The sequence below is a fragment of the Primulina eburnea genome, chromosome 14, assembly GCF_022965805.1.
Source record: "Primulina eburnea isolate SZY01 chromosome 14, ASM2296580v1, whole genome shotgun sequence".
Taxonomy (NCBI): Eukaryota; Viridiplantae; Streptophyta; class Magnoliopsida; order Lamiales; family Gesneriaceae; genus Primulina; species Primulina eburnea.
The window spans coordinates 32,164,594-32,181,852 of NC_133114.1; the positions used below are offsets into that span (position 1 = coordinate 32,164,594).

General features: G+C 33.7%; 2 protein-coding genes across 4 annotated transcripts; both read left to right on the forward strand.

Annotated features, from left to right (window-relative positions):
• The first annotated feature begins 2,239 nt into the window (after nucleotides 1–2,239).
• Nucleotides 2,240–7,292, forward strand: LOC140813174 (uncharacterized). 3 transcript variants are annotated; one of them, XM_073171638.1, is made up of 6 exons: nucleotides 2,936–3,239; nucleotides 5,803–5,856; nucleotides 6,101–6,204; nucleotides 6,472–6,510; nucleotides 6,824–6,975; nucleotides 7,085–7,292. In XM_073171638.1, coding segments are annotated over exons 1-6 (426 nt in total). In that variant the 5' UTR covers nucleotides 2,936–3,163; the 3' UTR covers nucleotides 7,086–7,292. The 3 variants fall into 3 exon arrangements, with proteins under 3 accessions (XP_073027740.1, XP_073027739.1, XP_073027738.1); XM_073171639.1 differs by having other exon boundaries at nucleotides 2,240–3,239; nucleotides 5,793–5,856; nucleotides 6,824–7,292; XM_073171637.1 differs by having other exon boundaries at nucleotides 2,943–3,239; nucleotides 6,824–7,292.
• Nucleotides 7,293–8,389: 1,097 nt separating this feature from the next.
• On the forward strand, nucleotides 8,390–13,123 carry LOC140813175 (allantoinase). Its single transcript, XM_073171641.1, has 16 exons — nucleotides 8,390–8,648; nucleotides 9,118–9,211; nucleotides 9,349–9,469; nucleotides 9,716–9,789; nucleotides 9,880–9,956; nucleotides 10,070–10,106; nucleotides 10,173–10,259; nucleotides 10,535–10,593; nucleotides 10,657–10,802; nucleotides 11,035–11,161; nucleotides 11,487–11,642; nucleotides 11,717–11,827; nucleotides 11,980–12,090; nucleotides 12,196–12,294; nucleotides 12,380–12,530; nucleotides 12,625–13,123. Exons 1-15 carry the CDS (start codon nucleotides 8,565–8,567, stop codon nucleotides 12,506–12,508), a joined length of 1,512 nt encoding a protein of 503 aa, XP_073027742.1. The 5' UTR covers nucleotides 8,390–8,564; the 3' UTR covers nucleotides 12,509–12,530; nucleotides 12,625–13,123.
• The last annotated feature ends 4,136 nt before the right edge of the window (nucleotides 13,124–17,259 follow it).

Genomic DNA, 17,259 nt, shown 5'->3' on the forward strand with positions numbered 1-17,259 from the left:
CCACTATAAAGAAGATACCACATAATAAATTAATAACATAACTTCCTTTTTAAATAAGCTTTAAAGCCAACATCTTTAATTTTAGGCACTGTTTGGTACACGGGATAAATGTGGGATTGATAAATAATCCGTCTTATCCCATGTTTGGTACGTTTTTAAAAAGCCAATGATAATATAATAGACCCTTGATAAATATATTTTTAGAAGGATAAAACATCCTTAGTAAGAGGTGTGATAGTTTTAATTTAATAATAAAATATACTACAAATGACTTAATTACCCTCATTTATTTAAATGTATTTAAGTTAATGTTAAATGTTTATTAAATACATATATATATACAAATATATGGATACATATATATACACACACAAATAGTTACTAGGCCAATTCGATATGAAAAAGATTATAAAAAAATATAAAAAAAGGCAAAAATCAAATTTGACCGATGAACATCTTTGAAAAAGGAAAATAAATTGTTTTAAATAATTTCCAAAATAAGACAAAAGAAACGAAAATTATTCTTTAGGACCATATATATACATATATATATATATCGTAATTTAATAATTGAGATATGCAATTATAAGATCTTGATAACAATGAAATATAAGTTTTTGTGATAGGGTTAATTTTGTCATTACATGTCAATATATAAATTTAATCACTTTTGTTAAAATCATACCAAATATTCAACATATTATCTTATCATTATATTTATATTTATTCTTATATTGTATATCCCTTACTTATCATATCCTATATACCAAACTATACCTTATAGTATTAATGGAGGCTTCTTTGCGTTGGGTTCCAGACAAAGAATAAATTCAAGCTCGTATTCTTTAATGATAAATTCTGAATTAACATGTGATCTATACGTACGACTATACCAGTTGCGATAAATTCTTAATTAATTGTTTTCCATGATCACAAATATAAATGATTATTTGGTCAATTTTTCGAATTAAATAGTTTCTATTCATTGTTCTCCTTCTCCAAAACATAAAATTACTTTGGAATAAAACAATTTACGGAAGGAGCAAATTAAAGAGGTGATACGGAAGGAGCAAATTAAAGAGGTGAATATTATATGGAATAAGGTGTTCAAAAATACCTCTTCTGGAACAAACAATTGTTCTAGAAAGAAGTCACATCTAGCCAGGCAGGCAGCATTGTTTCTTAACAGAGAATATAAATATATATATATATATATATATATATATATATATATATATATCAGACAAAAGAATATTAATAGAAAACACACACACACATATATATATATATATCCATGCATGTTTTTATACAAACTAAAAAGGCATCGTCATAAATTAAGCTATAGTTCGCTATTCGTATCAAATTAGGAAATCTTATAATTCATTTTTGTCAAAAAGTAAAAGAAATTTTTTTGCGAGTCTGAACTTGGAAGAGATTCGTTATGAAATTTAATTTAAAAACCGAAATATATTGATAAGTCTGATTCAATATTGAAAGTCAAGTGGTAATTAAATAATTGTGTCAAGTCTGAACGGGTAAACCCCTTTTCCTCCAAAAAGAAAAAGACGTGTATACAGAATCAACGGCCAAGATTAGGTCACTGCCAGTTCAAAGTTTAGTGACCTTTTTTCTTGGAATATGTGAAGTGTGAACTTAAAGATTTTTTTTTATATATAAACAATTTGTGTTATTTTTTGACATGGTAACAAATGTTTGGGAAAAAGGAAAACGCTAATATACATGCTGAATTTTTTCAAGTGTTATTAGTATAATTATTTAACCCAAAATTCAATCCGAAGAAGCTAGTTTGAATTTGGCAAAAGAAAACCGCCATTGACATGCAACACAGTTGGGATACATAGAACCTTGGCAACTAATGGTCTCAATCCAATGTACCAATTGGTTGTCAGCTTCAACGTCAAGATCATACCTATGAGCTATCAATTGTAGCTACCTACGTATCTAAGAAAAGCCATCGGATCAAATACCTTTTGGCAACATCAAATGAGTTTAACCACAAAATATTCATTAAAAAATCTTTAAAATAATTGGAAAATTAAAAGTTCTGGTCATATCTCAAAAATGGAATGTCATCGTCTTATCTTTGAATTATACTAATATATAATAACTTAGAATACTACTTTTCTACTGTTTTATCCCACGTGATTTTTGCTCCCAAATCACTAAAAAAAAAGGAAGAAGCACTTTGGCCTTTTGCTTTAGCCAGAACATTATTTTGGCTTTCCATTTCCTACATGTATATTATAATTATGACCAAAGTTGAGGGGCAATTTTGGAACGCAATGCCTATATAAACTGATGCAGACTTCAGTCCACAAACGCAAAGTGAAGAGGAGTTCCAATTTCAGCTAAGAAAATAATTTTATCTGAATCTGTGAAGATGAAAGGAAGCAAGATGGAGATGATCAACGGTGGAAATTCGTGGAGGAGAATGGAGTACGGGCGCCAGATACCGAAGAGAGGGCAAGTGAAGATCGCCATTGTTTATGGTCTAGCGCATTCTATATCTCACATCTTCACTCTCGCCTCTCGTTCCTATTAATCGCCGGCGCTTGAAGATTTTGCTCCATCCAAATTTTGGCTGTTCGAAGTTCGAACCTTTTTGTTGTCTACTTTTTCTTCTTCTGAAACTTGTATGTACATATGAATGGAAGCTTCTGATTTCTCAGCAGTTGCCAATCTTTTATGATCTACTAATTAGTCGTTCAAGCAATCGAATTCTAATTTATGAAACCCAAGAAATTGAGGAAATCCAAATTCACGTAAATTAAAATTAACCATGACATTGAGTGTAAGTTTCTTCATTTCTTGAATCGAAGAGAGCGGAAATCGAGAAGCAGATATGGACAGCCCAAATGATAGAGGCCCATTTATTGTGTACATAGGTAGCCCACTCACGGATGTGGTATTTAGCCCAAATTCTAGTCCAGGTCCGAAACATGAAGGCTGCGAATTGACCTAATCACCCTCATACCATGCAGCTCAGCATCTGCTCCTTCCGACCGTCCTCGCTCACTTACTCTCCTTCCCCATTTCATCTTCAGATTTTGTAATAATAAAAAAAAAACCTAAATTCAAATTTTTGCATTTTCATAGAGAGAACAGCGTATGCACAGAAATCTGTGAGAAAGAAAGAAATAAAATGATTCCACAGCAATGGACGCCTCCGTGTAACAGTCAATGCACCAACAAATATGCCGCTCTCATGCAAATCCCATGTAATTTGTTCTCTCGTCTCCCCTGTTACGGCATTAATTTGATTCGTGTATCCTTAAAAAGATCATAACCGTGAAAAGTTAAGATTTTTCCCTTTCGTAAATAGCTTGCTATTTTCTGTTTGGGGAATTTGGGTCCTCTATTAGTTTCTGTGCTTCTGTTCATGTGGGGCTATTTAATTCTTATATGGTGATCGTGTTGAAGATTCACCAATTTGGATACTTCTGAGGGGAAATTCTATAACGAGATATGGGATTTTCCCAAAGTCAATGATAAAGGATTTTTTGTGTCAAGTTAGGCTTTTCTCATTGAATTCCTCTGCATTTTTTGTGGCTGAAGCTTCCTGTTACAAGTGTCCATCATGCTGAACTTTAGAGGAGTGTAATGATTTTGTAGATATCGGGGGGGTGTAAATGAGAGCAGAAGTAAGGAAAATTCTAGTTTTATGCATTTGAGTTTCAGATCCAAGACTCTATATGAGCATAAATTGCAACATTTTGCTATTTTGTTTATGTCTTGTTAAGATTGAGACTTGAACCTAAATTAAAATCAAAAGCTAGTTCAAGAGTAGAGGATTATCCAAATCTATATACGTAACTCACATGGATTTTATCCAAACGATATATGACAACTAACACACGTCTTCACGCCCAAGAATGAATATCTAGAGCGTGAAGTTTACAAATGACCAAACTATGGGCAAAACGGGTGCCCCAACTATGAGCAATCTAATAGTTAATGATAGTACGTTAAGATTGAGATTTTGATCTAATTCAACTTAAAAGCTAGCTCAAGAGAATATGATTGTTCAAGCCCATATATTCAACTATCAGGGATTTTATCCAACCGATGTGGGTCAACTAACATGTTTGAATGTAGAATAGATCTGAAAAGAATTTCATAATTTTGTTTTCAAGGATGTTATGTGCGATTACAACATCTTGGCTCGGGAATGTACTGCGTAGCACCTAAATAATGCAAAACGTTTTATGGTCTTGGCCATGTCTTGTTGATATTCAGTAAATTCGTCCTTAGAAAGTTAAGAGATTTTCACGTTTAAAAACCAAGGAAGAAGGTTAAGGGATTTTACTTTAGCAAAACTTGAATATTTAATTAATTTATGGAGTTTACAGATATAAATTTGACTATTTTTGTAGCGCCTTTACTCAATGCATTATTAAACAGACTAATAAGCATGCTGATTAAAACTTAATAACAACAATTAAACAGCAGAAACAATAATTCCAGTCTTAATCATTAATGCAACCATATCAAAATTATAATCATGTAAGAGAATACGAAAAACCAAATAAAATCTCTACGATATCATCACCGAAAATTCAACTATTATAGTCGTTGCCTTGGCCGTCTGAACCGTACAACCTAAGACCTCTACCGTGGAATGGGTTGTTCAAGATGAAAACAAAGATGTGAGCGACAATCACTCAATGTGAGAATATACGAGTATACAAACTGATATGATGCATGTGAAATGCAATATGATCGGATATTAAGGATCAAATCAAGAATCTCATGCTCAGTCTAGACCTGAGTGTGTGGTCTTTGATCTGTCCTAGGCATGTTTTGTCTCCCACACTCATCAATAAGACGTGGAGCTATGATGTCCAGGTTTTTCATAGCTCACGGGTCCCGTCGGATACTGTAGCTCTCGATACCCAACCGTCCACAATATAAAACATGGTTGAGCGATCTCAACAAACGAGATATATCTCAAAAGAGATCAGGCTCAACGTGGTATGAAATGCCTAATATTTCAAAGGAGTAAAACAAGTGTCATGCAACATATAAATATACAACATATAAGTATGTATACTACGCATGAATATCTTAATCAGTACATCACATACCTTATTAAAACAATCTAACATAAAGTCTACTCTCTGAACTTAGACAACACCAACATGTGAAAATCACTATCAAGAATCACTAAAAATAGTTCAAAGTTCTTCCTAATGTTATTTGAGGCTTTATGATTATACCTGCGTCTGTCGTCAGCCCGCTGACGACTTCTCGATCTGCGTGTACAGGTTCACCGACCCCCTACTCGAGTTGACTTTAGCTCCGAAACATCTCGACACTAAAATGTCCTAGAAACTGGCTAAAAACCCAAGTTATATGGCTAGAAATCGCGAGAGAAACTGAGGGAAAGCGGTATAGGAAACAAATGAAATAAGCTTCTATTCATAGGCTATAACCGGACTGGTTCAGAAGATCCGAACTCAATCTTATCTGTCACGTGTCATAATCTCATTATTCTAGTTAGATTTCTTGGGATAATGTTATCTGAAGGAGATTGGGTGATCTATTTTAAATTTGGTGGATCTCAATACGTTAATCATTAATTAATCAATTCTTTGATAATGTATAATTAACAACTCTTTAATCATGTCTATATTAGTATTTCATTCAAATAAAGATTCGTCATTACAATTCTCAATTGGATTTTTCTTTTATTATTTGAGTTGTGATTTGCATTTCGTTGTTTATCTGCATTTACAGTTTTATGAAGCAAAATTGGACTAAACATGATCTAGGTTCTTGCAGGGAGAGTGTTTTGCAAAAAGGGGTGTGATGCTGATGGTGAAACATGGGATGAATGTAAGTTTTTTTTTCGTGTCAACCACTTTGCCAATGTTTATTCCATTCGAGAGAAACTTCTATTTACTTAATCATGGCTATTATCTTCCATCAAAACATTTTTAGTCATACTTTTCTGACTTGCTATGATGTTGTCATATATAAATTATCCCATGATAGTCGGTTTATTTTAAGTTTTTGCTGGATATTATAGTTTGTCATCATCTTTAAAAACTCGCTCAACTAACTGACCATTTGATATAAGGTTTGGGTGAATGTGATGAAATATGTTACAAAGACCCAGTCCTCAAGGACCAGAAATGGAGTGCTTATATTGATCGTTCTCCTGGTTCTGTTAGCTACTCAGAGGTAGTTGCCTGTCTTAAGTCTTTCTTTTCTCCTGGTACTGTTATCTACTCAGAGGTAGTTGCCTGTCTTAAGTCTTTCTTTTGAACCACGTGTTTGTGTTCGTATACACATGCATTTTCTCAGTTACTCATCTTTCTGATTGGTAATTTCTGTATAAAAGTATTTAGTGGTATTGTCGCCTGGCTGATGCTTCCCGTAGTAACATATGTTTCTTACACTATGTTTACTCATACACGTATATTGCTCGTCTGTCTCTGCACATAACAGGAATGCTTCCGTGCATGCGTAGCTGGCTGTGGTTACAAGGTCAGTTGCAGTGGAAGTTTTGATAGTTTTTATTTTATCTATTTTTTTATTTGTTCAACTTCATCTTTATCTGTAATGGATGAAGAAATAGATGATCTAGATTAAGAATGTGAAAATGTAAACTTTTGGGCTTGACTTCTTTTAAATTATCGATGGAATGGCCTCCACTACAGTTCGTCCTGAAATAAATAAGTGCATGATTCTTGATTGGCTTCTCCAAGAGCTAACAGTATCATGGAAACTCTGCTTTGATTACGCTAATAGTGAACATGAATGTTTAAAGTTTAACGAGCACATTGTTCTTTCCTTGCAGTTTGAGATTCCTTCAGATCAAATCCATCACGTTAATTCAAGATCACCAAAGCTCCCAATCGAAGAGAAACCAGCTGCCCCTCCTGCTCTCGAACCCAGACCAACTCATGCATCCATTCTGACTAAAGATGAGATACCTAGCACTTCTGCATAGTGAGAGTTAAAAACAATGTTATATCATCTCATATTTTGCTTGTGGCAGAACTTTCTCGCAGCCGCCTTAAAATGTACCATGATCATTATCTTGGTCTGTTTCTTTCAGGCAAAATGAACGTAAACAGAAGTCATATTTTTGCTCACACTACTGTTCTCATGAAATTAGCTGTCCCAGAGCAAGGGAGACTTTATGTATGTCTGGTGATTACGACAAACTAATGGGACAGGACCAAGTATTCAGCTGTATGTATTTTCAAGCTTTAAGTGTTAATAATCAATGAATTTTGCAGATGACTGTAACGAGCTTTCAAGAAGTATGCAATGTTTCATAGTTTTCTACTATTTTTCTGACCTTTTTGTTCTAAAAAACTTAAGCGCTACAAAATAGCATCGATAACCAATTTATTAGTTCCAAAAAATAACAATAAACCATTTCTGACGCTGTTAAATAGGGGAAACTCATCACATGTATCAATTGTTGTAGCATTTTCTGTTACATTAGCAATTAATTATCACATGTTTGGTTTTTATTTGTGTGGCCCATGAATTTTTCCCCTTAAATAGGAGCCTTTGTTATCATATTGTTTTGTTTCGAGTCACATCAAATGTGTGCTAAATGATAATCGAGCTACGACTATGAACAAAGAATGGTCAATCAAGTGTTCAAATAAGTACAATAAATCATTAATAAGTTATAGTTGCTTTGTAGATTTTCGTGTCATAACACACAACAATCTCGACTTTTCTCTGATATAGACCGTCATTTGTGTGTGTATTTTTCAAATTAAGAATATAAAGCAGATTTAGACGCCCACTATCAATACTATATTCTTTATTGTAAATTATTTGATCTTTAAATTAATTGACGATATTAATAATAGCAATGATACTTTTTGCCATACGCAGCTTCAATTAAAATGACGATTACCAAAAGACCCACTAAATCATTGGGATTGCTATCCTCTCGAATGAAACAAATTGGAAACTGTAACATTTTCATCCACTTTTTTTTAAAAAAAGATAGAAACTAAAATGAAAAGCAAAAAGTATATAACAACATGCTTTCTCAATTAAATCTTTCATCCGTTATTACAATAATAATAGTAATCCACGTCAATATTTGTAATTACTGCAATATATGTAAAAATAAATACAAAATTTCATTCTAGAAAACATTAAAAATCACTACCAAAAGAATCGAAATTTAATAATAGGAATCAAGTGGGATCTTGTGGGGGTACACGTGCTATAGAATCTTTTGTAAATTATTATTTTATTATGCGTAAAAAGAATCTTTTCCTAGTTGAATCTAACAAACAAAAAATCTGTCAGGTGACGCTGATGGTGGGTGACAATCACGGGGCACAACGAGCCTACATTTCACGAACCGGTCCAAAAATAAAAGGACATTTGGAGTTGCGTTGCTTGATTTTCTTTGCCAAGTTTCCATTTTGTTTTCATTTAACCATATACAAAGTAAGTATAATCAATCACCTAATATCTACAACATACATATAATGAGTTGGATGAGAAATTTGTGACTACTGGAATTCAGAGTAGACGAGTGAGTGAGGGTGACAGAGGAGATGGAGTCTGGAAAATTGAGGTTTCTGGCTCTGCTGCCGATTCTTGCGTCTCTCATTGTTACCTATTTCGACATTTTTCCGCTGGTTTGTTCCCTTTATTCTCTGTTTGAACGGCGATATATCCTATTTGGCCTTCTCCGTTTCCATATGATCTGTATGGTTTCCTTGGAACTCGGAAGTGCACTATACAAGGAAAAACATGGGGAGAACACCCTTTACATTGGTTTCTTGGAAACTTGAACCTGTGTAACTATATATTTGTGGTCTACATGATTAATGGACATCCTCCTCCATCACAGACAGAAATACAAATTCTTTCTTTACGCTTTTTTGTGGTGTTATTGGCATCCATGTCATATATAAATTTGTGTATTTATTGATTCTGCTATTTCATACAACCCCAGAATAGATTGTTGATTTTCGACATTCTATCCCTCTTTCAAAAGAACTTGTGCAGAAGCTCTATTTCATCCTAGCTTCTATGTGTGCCCTTTGAATATCTCTGGTCATGTTAAAGCTATGGTAATGCAGTTTATAAATATTTGTTCCACAGTCCTACAGGACCAGGTGCAGCCTCATGCCATATAGACACTATTGGATAACTAGTAAGCGCATCGTGACACCAAGTGCTGTAATATCTGGCGCAGGTTATCTCGGCAAACAAGTTTTATTCTCATTGAATCGGTCTTAATTACTATTTTTCTGAAGTAGCTGTAAGCAGCTTCAATTTGTGATTCATTTTATTTTGCTAATAAATTGTTTCATGACTCCGGAAAATGAGCAGTTGAAGTAAAAGGAGGGAAGATCATATCTGTAGTTGAAGGAGATACTTGGCAAGGAAATGCTCGGAGTAAACACATTATTGATTACGGGCAGGCTGTCATTATGCCTGGGTTGATTGACGTGTAAGCTGACAAAACTGTGTTTTCCCTTATTTTTAGTTTAAATCAATTGGAATTAAATGACACTAAACTAAAAAAGCATGCCATTTAAATAGCGGCTTTCAGTCTATAATATCTATATAGCCATGTGTAATGCATCAGACTGCATTTGTAGGTTCCATTTTTCTATAGATATTTATGGTTATGTCATATTTTATTGTTCTTTTCAAAGATTTTGGGGAAAATAATTTTTTTTATAATTCATGGAAGTCATGCACATCTTGATGATCCTGGAAGAACAGAGTGGGAGGGATTTCCTTCAGGGACAAGAGCAGCTGCTGCTGGTATGCAGATATACATAGGTTTATGTACAATTGTGAAGAGATGCAATTCATTATGTGAAAAGAAATACTTATCTCATGATGCTGTCGCAGGTGGAATCACGACATTGATTGACATGCCATTGAATAGTTTTCCATCTACAGTTTCAGAAGAAACTCTGAAACTTAAGGTACGGAGAAAAGATTAAGAGGCGGATCAGGATCACTTGATTCGTTATAGCATGCTCTATCAAGAGTAACTGACTCTTATTTTCTTTTAATCTTTGCTGGCGATGAATCTCAGACCACAGCTGCTAAAGGGAGGATATTTGTTGATGTTGGTATGCTCTTTAAGCCGTTCTTTTCATTCTAAATTTACTGCATATCATTTAATTTTCTCTAAACAGGTTTTTGGGGAGGCCTGGTACCAGAAAATGCATTCAATGCAAGTTCTCTAGAGCGCCTTCTCGAGGCTGGAGTACTTGGCCTGAAGGTTTGATCATCATGCAGCAGAATATTAGAATTAAATATATGATCAGATTATAATTTTTGAAGGAAAATTTAGTTACACATCCAGTTGTTCAATTTGATTATATACGGATGTCTTCAATATGCCACTTGATAGTTGAAGGATTATTGAGTCACCTTGGATAGCTCTCCCATGTATCCATCTCTCTGTTTCTGTAACTGATTCTCTTGAATCTTGAGTTCAACTACTTGTCTATCATGCTCCATCCGTCTGACATATTTGATGTTTTTTTTTCTAGTCATTTTATGTGTCCTTCGGGAATCAACGACTTTCCAATGACCAATTCCAGCCATATAAAGGTAACCAGTTGCTGTCTTTATACAATTTGTGTGAGAGTCAATAATATATGTAGTTTCCTGTAGGAAGGGCTCTCTATACTGGCAAAATATAGAAGACCGCTGCTTGTACATGCTGAGATGCAACAAATCACAAATGACTGGGAAACAATAGACGATGCTGGAAATCCTCGATCATATGCCACGTATCTGAAGAGCAGGCCTGCTTCATGGTGAGATTCAGAGTGGCACTTTAAGTCAGCTTATAAAATTCGAACATCAGTTCATAAAAACTTTCAGTACAGCATGCCATATTTGTCTGAGATTTCCCAGCCAAAAGTCATGATTTTCTCAGAGTTTGCCCTCAATTAAAAGGATGCCAGAGACTTCGAGCTTTGATGTAATATTAACCACAATGATCTCAAATCGGTTGGCCTATTACATAAATATAATCCATTTATTCAGGGAAGAAGCAGCAATTCGAGAGCTGTTAACAGTAACGAAGGACACTAGAGCTGGAGGTTCTGCTGAAGGAGCTCATCTTCACATTGTTCATTTATCTGATGCCAGATCTTCTTTGGAACTTATTAAAGTAATTTCTGTCATTACCTTTCCTAACAAATTTTGAATTAAAAAATTAATATATCTTTCCAGCTTGCGATTTCTATGTTGCACTGTATCTTGTTTAAACATTATAATTGATGCTATCTAAAATTCATGACTTGTGTTGTGTTTTGAGATTTAACTAGAGAACGAATTGATTATGATATTGGTAAATAATACAAGGAACTTTACAATTTTTTTCTATACCCCCCTTCCCCCAATAATTATTTATTGTCAACTTGATGAATAGTTCTTAATTTGCGGTTGAAGTTTCTTCTTTTCGTTCCTTAAACATGGAACCTTTGTGTTTCCAGGAAGCCAAACGAAGGGGTGAAAGAGTTACGGTTGAAACATGCCCCCACTATTTGGCCTTTTCAGCTGAAGAGATTCCAGATGGAGATACTCGGTTTAAGTGTGCTCCACCAATCCGTGATGCAGAAAATAAAGAAAAACTCTGGGCTGCTTTGCTGGTAAAGCTGCTCGTATTTTGTGGATAAACTGTTTCAACTTCTAACTACTGGATTTGATTGAAATTCAATTTCAGGATGGAGACATTGACATGTTGAGCTCTGATCACTCTCCCTCAGTTCCGGAACTCAAACTCTTCAATGAGGGTAACTTCCTTAGGGCTTGGGGCGGCATATCTTCCTTGCAGGTGCATGCCATTCGTCAATTTTATTTTGGCATAAAATTGACCCGTTACTTCAGTTTCATAAAAAATATGTTTCCGAGTTCGTTGCATCTCTTCATCGGTTATTGTAATTCCTTTTCTGTTGTAATTTCCATATTTTTTAGCATATCATGCAGTTTGTTCTTCCTGTAACGTGGTCGTATGGACGTACACATGGAATCAGTCTGAATCAATTAGTTTCCTGGTGGAGCGATAAACCAGCAAAACTTTCGGGCCAAGATCTAAAGGTGATAATGATCAAACAGTTTGGCTCTAGATTTTACATGCACTTCTGTATTTAGTAGCAAGTAGAACTTTGTAGTTCATTATGGATTAATGCAACGCTTGTGCAGGGAGCAATTACAATAGGAAATCATGCAGATTTTGTTGTCTGGGAACCTGAAGTAGAATTTGAGCTTGATAATAATCACCCTGTATACCTCAAGCATCGGGTATACTCACGTTGACTGACACGTTAAAGCCGATAACATGTTCTTTTGGTCCCATTTTAACATTAAAACCTACTTAACTATGCAGAATATTTCAGCATACATTGGATCAAAACTAGCCGGAAAGGTTTTAGCAACTTTTGTTAGAGGCAACCTTGTTTTTGAAGAGGGGAAGCACGCTCCCTTTGCTTGCGGTGTCCCAATTTTGGCTAAATGAAATGTGATTGATCGTGTTCCTGGTTTGATTTCTTTCTTCTTTTTTCCCGTCTCACCTTTGAAATTCAATGCAGCTGGAATAAAATCTCTCATTTCTTTTTTTAATGGTTAAACCAGGTTTTTGTGCTGGACATTGTTAATTAGCTGTTCGGATTAGTAAAGTATGGTCTACACAATCCCGGTTGTGAAGCCTAAAGTTGGCGGTTTCTCAATGTAAATGTTTGTTCCGGTGTTTACCTACCACTTAAATGACCTATAAAAATGGGTGAGCGCAATGGCCTTTTGCTAATAATATCTTTAAATTCTGCACAACAGAATATCATGTGAACATGTCTTATTTGTTATACTAATCAAGGATTCTTGGCCTTAGAGAACAAAGCCATTTTTTGTAATCATAGCCTTTATACAGACAAATACGTAAGAAACATGATGAGTCTGTGAGATATGTAATCAATATTTATCCAGATTCAGGTGATTTGGAACCAGTATTTTCCTTGGATCGATCATTTCCTACTGCATTCGTAGTATCCTTCACTGTAGCTGGTTTATTGGAAGTGAAATGAAATACAAATCCAGGACAGCCGACGGGATTACCGCATGTAATAGGTTGGCAATGGAAAGGACCACCTATCCCGGGAACGAATCCTGGTGGATAGAATCCATTATCATAACCGTATCCACTACCATACCCATACCCTTGATCTCCTCCAGAACCACTGCTCCAGCTACCTCCACCACCTCCGCCACCTCCACTAGAGCCGCCTCCATGACCATAACCATACCCACTTCCACCACCGGGATTTCCACCATAACCACCACCACCACCACTACTCCACCCACCACCGCCCCCGCCACCGCCGTTGGAGCCACCACTGCCATGGCCAAAACCATAACCACCACTTGCATGGCTTCCTCCACTGCTCCAACCTCCTCCACCTCCTCCGGCGCCACCACCGTCAACGACTATATCTCTGTCACTTCCATGTTCATGATCATCGACTTCGGCGAGAATGTGACGGTGTTTGGATTCGTCCATGAGGTCAGACATGGGGGAAGAAAATCTAAAACTTTTAGCCCTGTGGGCGGAGCACATCGATAAGCTTAATAGAACTGCCATTAATGCGACACAAAGCCATTTTGGTGCAGCCATTTTTACAAGAACAACAAACTTAGTACTCCAAATGCAACGTAAATGGAGACTTTATATAGTAAGGTTCTCTCAATTGCGTAACAATTTGTATTGATCACACATTCTTGATTGGTTATTTTTCATAAATCAAGGAGCATGGCGTTAGTGTGATAAAATAAAATAAAATAAAATTAAATTAAAAAAATCACATATATTTTTTCATTCATACAATGTGGAATATATTTAATATTACTGTATACAATAGCAGCACACAACATGCGATAATTCGCGTGCATAGATTTTTAACTTGATCAATTATTTTTAAATATTTATGTTTTTGATTATAATGTGTGTTAATTGATTTTCTACTTGATTAATTATTTTTTAACCTTTAAGTTATTGATTATTATTAACAAATTATTTAGTTGTTTTAAGTAATTATTTTTTAATATTTAAGTTATTGATTATTATTAACAAATTATTTAGTTGTTTTAAGAATTTACTAAAATAGATTCTTATAAAAATCTTTATGGAATGAAAGAACGAATAGTTTTATCCATCTGACTAAGGTGGTTACTTTAAAGAGTTAGTGCATTGTAATATAGTATAGATAATTTGCGTGCATAGATTTTAAACTTAGTTAATTATATTTATAACTTTAAGTTATTGATTATGAATAAAAAACTATTTAGTTTTTTTTAAGAATTTATTAAAATATATTTTTGTAAAAATATTTATTGAATGAAAAAAGTAATTTTATTTATCTACTAAATTACTAAGGTTGTTAGTTTTACACATTATTATATGGTATTGATATAGGATAGATATTCCATACTTTTTTTTACTTTTTAACATACTATTGTACAATCATCTATATATATATTAAATTTAATATTTAAAAATTTATAATTAATTATAAATATTGTAATCTAGATTCGTATAAAATATATGCAATATTATTAGTATATGAACAGAAGATCAACTGAATTTTTTTTGTTTATTTACATCGCATATGAAATAAATAATTTTTTCAATTAGGTCCAGGTACATAAGCTGCTAGGCCTTTTGGGAAAGATCGATCGTTCAAAATTTGACGGACGAGTCCAGCTTCGAAAATTTTGGCTTGCCTAGGTTTATAATGTATAAATATTTGATTTAGGAGAAAAAAATTTACTTATCCATCTCATGAAAAATAATATTTTTGTCATATAACTTGTACATTTTTTACTTTTAGTTATGTAATTGGTAACTCACAATTTTAGTACATCAATTTGCACTTTTTAAATCATTTTCAACAAAATGTTCACCCGAGTATTGATGTGTTATCACACACCTGAGTATTTTCTAAAGCCATATAAACATTTTTTTGAGGTCACGTCAACATTTCGGGGTAAAATATTAAAAATGAGGAAAAAAAAATACAAGTTAATGAACTAAAATTGTGAATAGAGCAATAATGTGACTATATATATATATATATATATATCTTACATAACCAAAAATATTATTGCCCCCTTGTAGATATATTTTGAAATTCATTCATTGTATTCGCTGTTAGAAAATTTTGAACTGAGGTCTTGAGAGGAACTAGTAACATCAAAGAAATTCAAAATCTTTTAAATTGTTTGAAATTACACACACGATAATATTAAGCTTGGTAGCTACATAAATCAACTTAAGTTGATAAATTTGAAAGACTTATAAATAAATTTCAAATGACACTCATCTTACATGTATTTGAAAAAATTATATGATAAATCTGAAATGTACTAGAATTGTGTTCATCCAAAAACTAAAAAAATTTGAAATCCAACGTCTCAAATCCATCAGTCTGTCTAAGCACAACCTTGGTATTTGGGATAAGCCGTTTGCTTCTAGGCTGGCCTAGTACTCTTCCACCTGATACTATCAACATCCAATCTTGTTTGACATTAAGACAAACCCATGTTTCAGCTTATACATTAATTCTTTATATCAGCTACTTTGCATACTCACTGTCTGTATGTACAGTTTTTTTATAATTATCGAAGTAAAAAAGTGAAATATGACAAATTATCGAGGGACTAAATTATTATTTGAATTGTTGTAATAAAAAAAAATTAAAAACAAAAGTGTTAGTTGAAATTAAAAACAAATAAAAACAAAAGTGTAGTATTTGTATTATATAGAGAAAATTAAAAAAACCAAAAATAAATCAAGACACCATTTTTATCTCTACAATATAGATTTTTAATAATAGTAATAGATTGGAAAAAACTTGAAATAGTAATTATTTGGATGTTGTATGTTGAAAATGTTTATTTAATTTGTGTATACAAAATTGGACCGATCGAATGCATTGGTGTTCTATTCCTTTGGTATTCGTGCTACTAAATTCAAAACGTTGAAAAGACAAACAAACTGCAGCCTGGCCGGTTTTGTTTTTTCTTGGCGTCCCAAGTCCAACAATTAATAACTTTTAATTAATTGGTTCAAACTTCAAAGTGGACTCGTTGAAAGATAATGTTTTAATAATAATAAAATTAAAAAAAACGAAGACTATATACATTGCATATGCATCAACCCTCGCAGTGTAATAAATTGTGAACTGAAATAATCTACGATAGGTTTTTTTTTTTAAAAATAATAATCTACTATCAGGGATGGATCCAGGAATAAGAGTTGGGGGACTTGAACTCAATATGATAAGTTATATATTATTAAAAAAAAATTACATTTGATGAATTAACATCATTCAGGAAAAGAAAACAATAGAAACAATATGCTTTATTTGTTGAAGGCGAATACTCCAACCAATAAAATTTCTGAAACCATTTTTTCTGAAAACGACGATTCTGGCTTCCAAATTTTGTACCTGGATACTCCAACATATCTGGTTGATAAGGCCTCATATTTAGATATGAACGTCTTATCTCATATCGTACATTAACATGATATTCACATATCTTTTTTCTTTTTCCCGGATCTCGTTCAATAAAAGTAGACGAAGACTGATGATCGTCTCTAGGAGAGGAACATGAAGGAATTTGGATATTGGGAAATAGAAGACTTTCACTGGATTGATGTTGCATTGTAAAGACCGTAGGAATTGAAGTATCTTCACTAGCTTGACGATCTCTCTTCTTAAAGAAAGAGGATATCAATGTTTTTCCTTTCTTTGCAGCAGATTGATGTTCCATTATGAAATAGTTCAAGTTATAATCCTAAACAAGAATAAAATAATTATTAAACAAAGAAACAAGTAATAGTCAATCAACAACTCAACAACAAACAATCAAGAAACCACAAATCACGCACAGAGAAGCTATAAAAAACAAAATAAAAAATGTATAGTCGATTCTTATCTGGATTGTTGCCTTGCCGATGAACAATTCGATTTCTTCGGGAGTCCGCAATTCTATTCTGTCGCTAAAGGGCTTGGGACTTGGGAGAGAAATTTTGTAGAATTGAGGTGGGGCGGATCAGAGGATATGAGATGAATTTGGTCTCATCCTTGTAAATGGACGGGACTTGGTTGGACTAAGACATTGATGTACGACGGTTTTTGAAACAACCGTCGCTATTAGCAACGGTTTTTCAAAAAACTGTCGCTAATAGCGATTGTTTGAATTAAAACCGTCGCC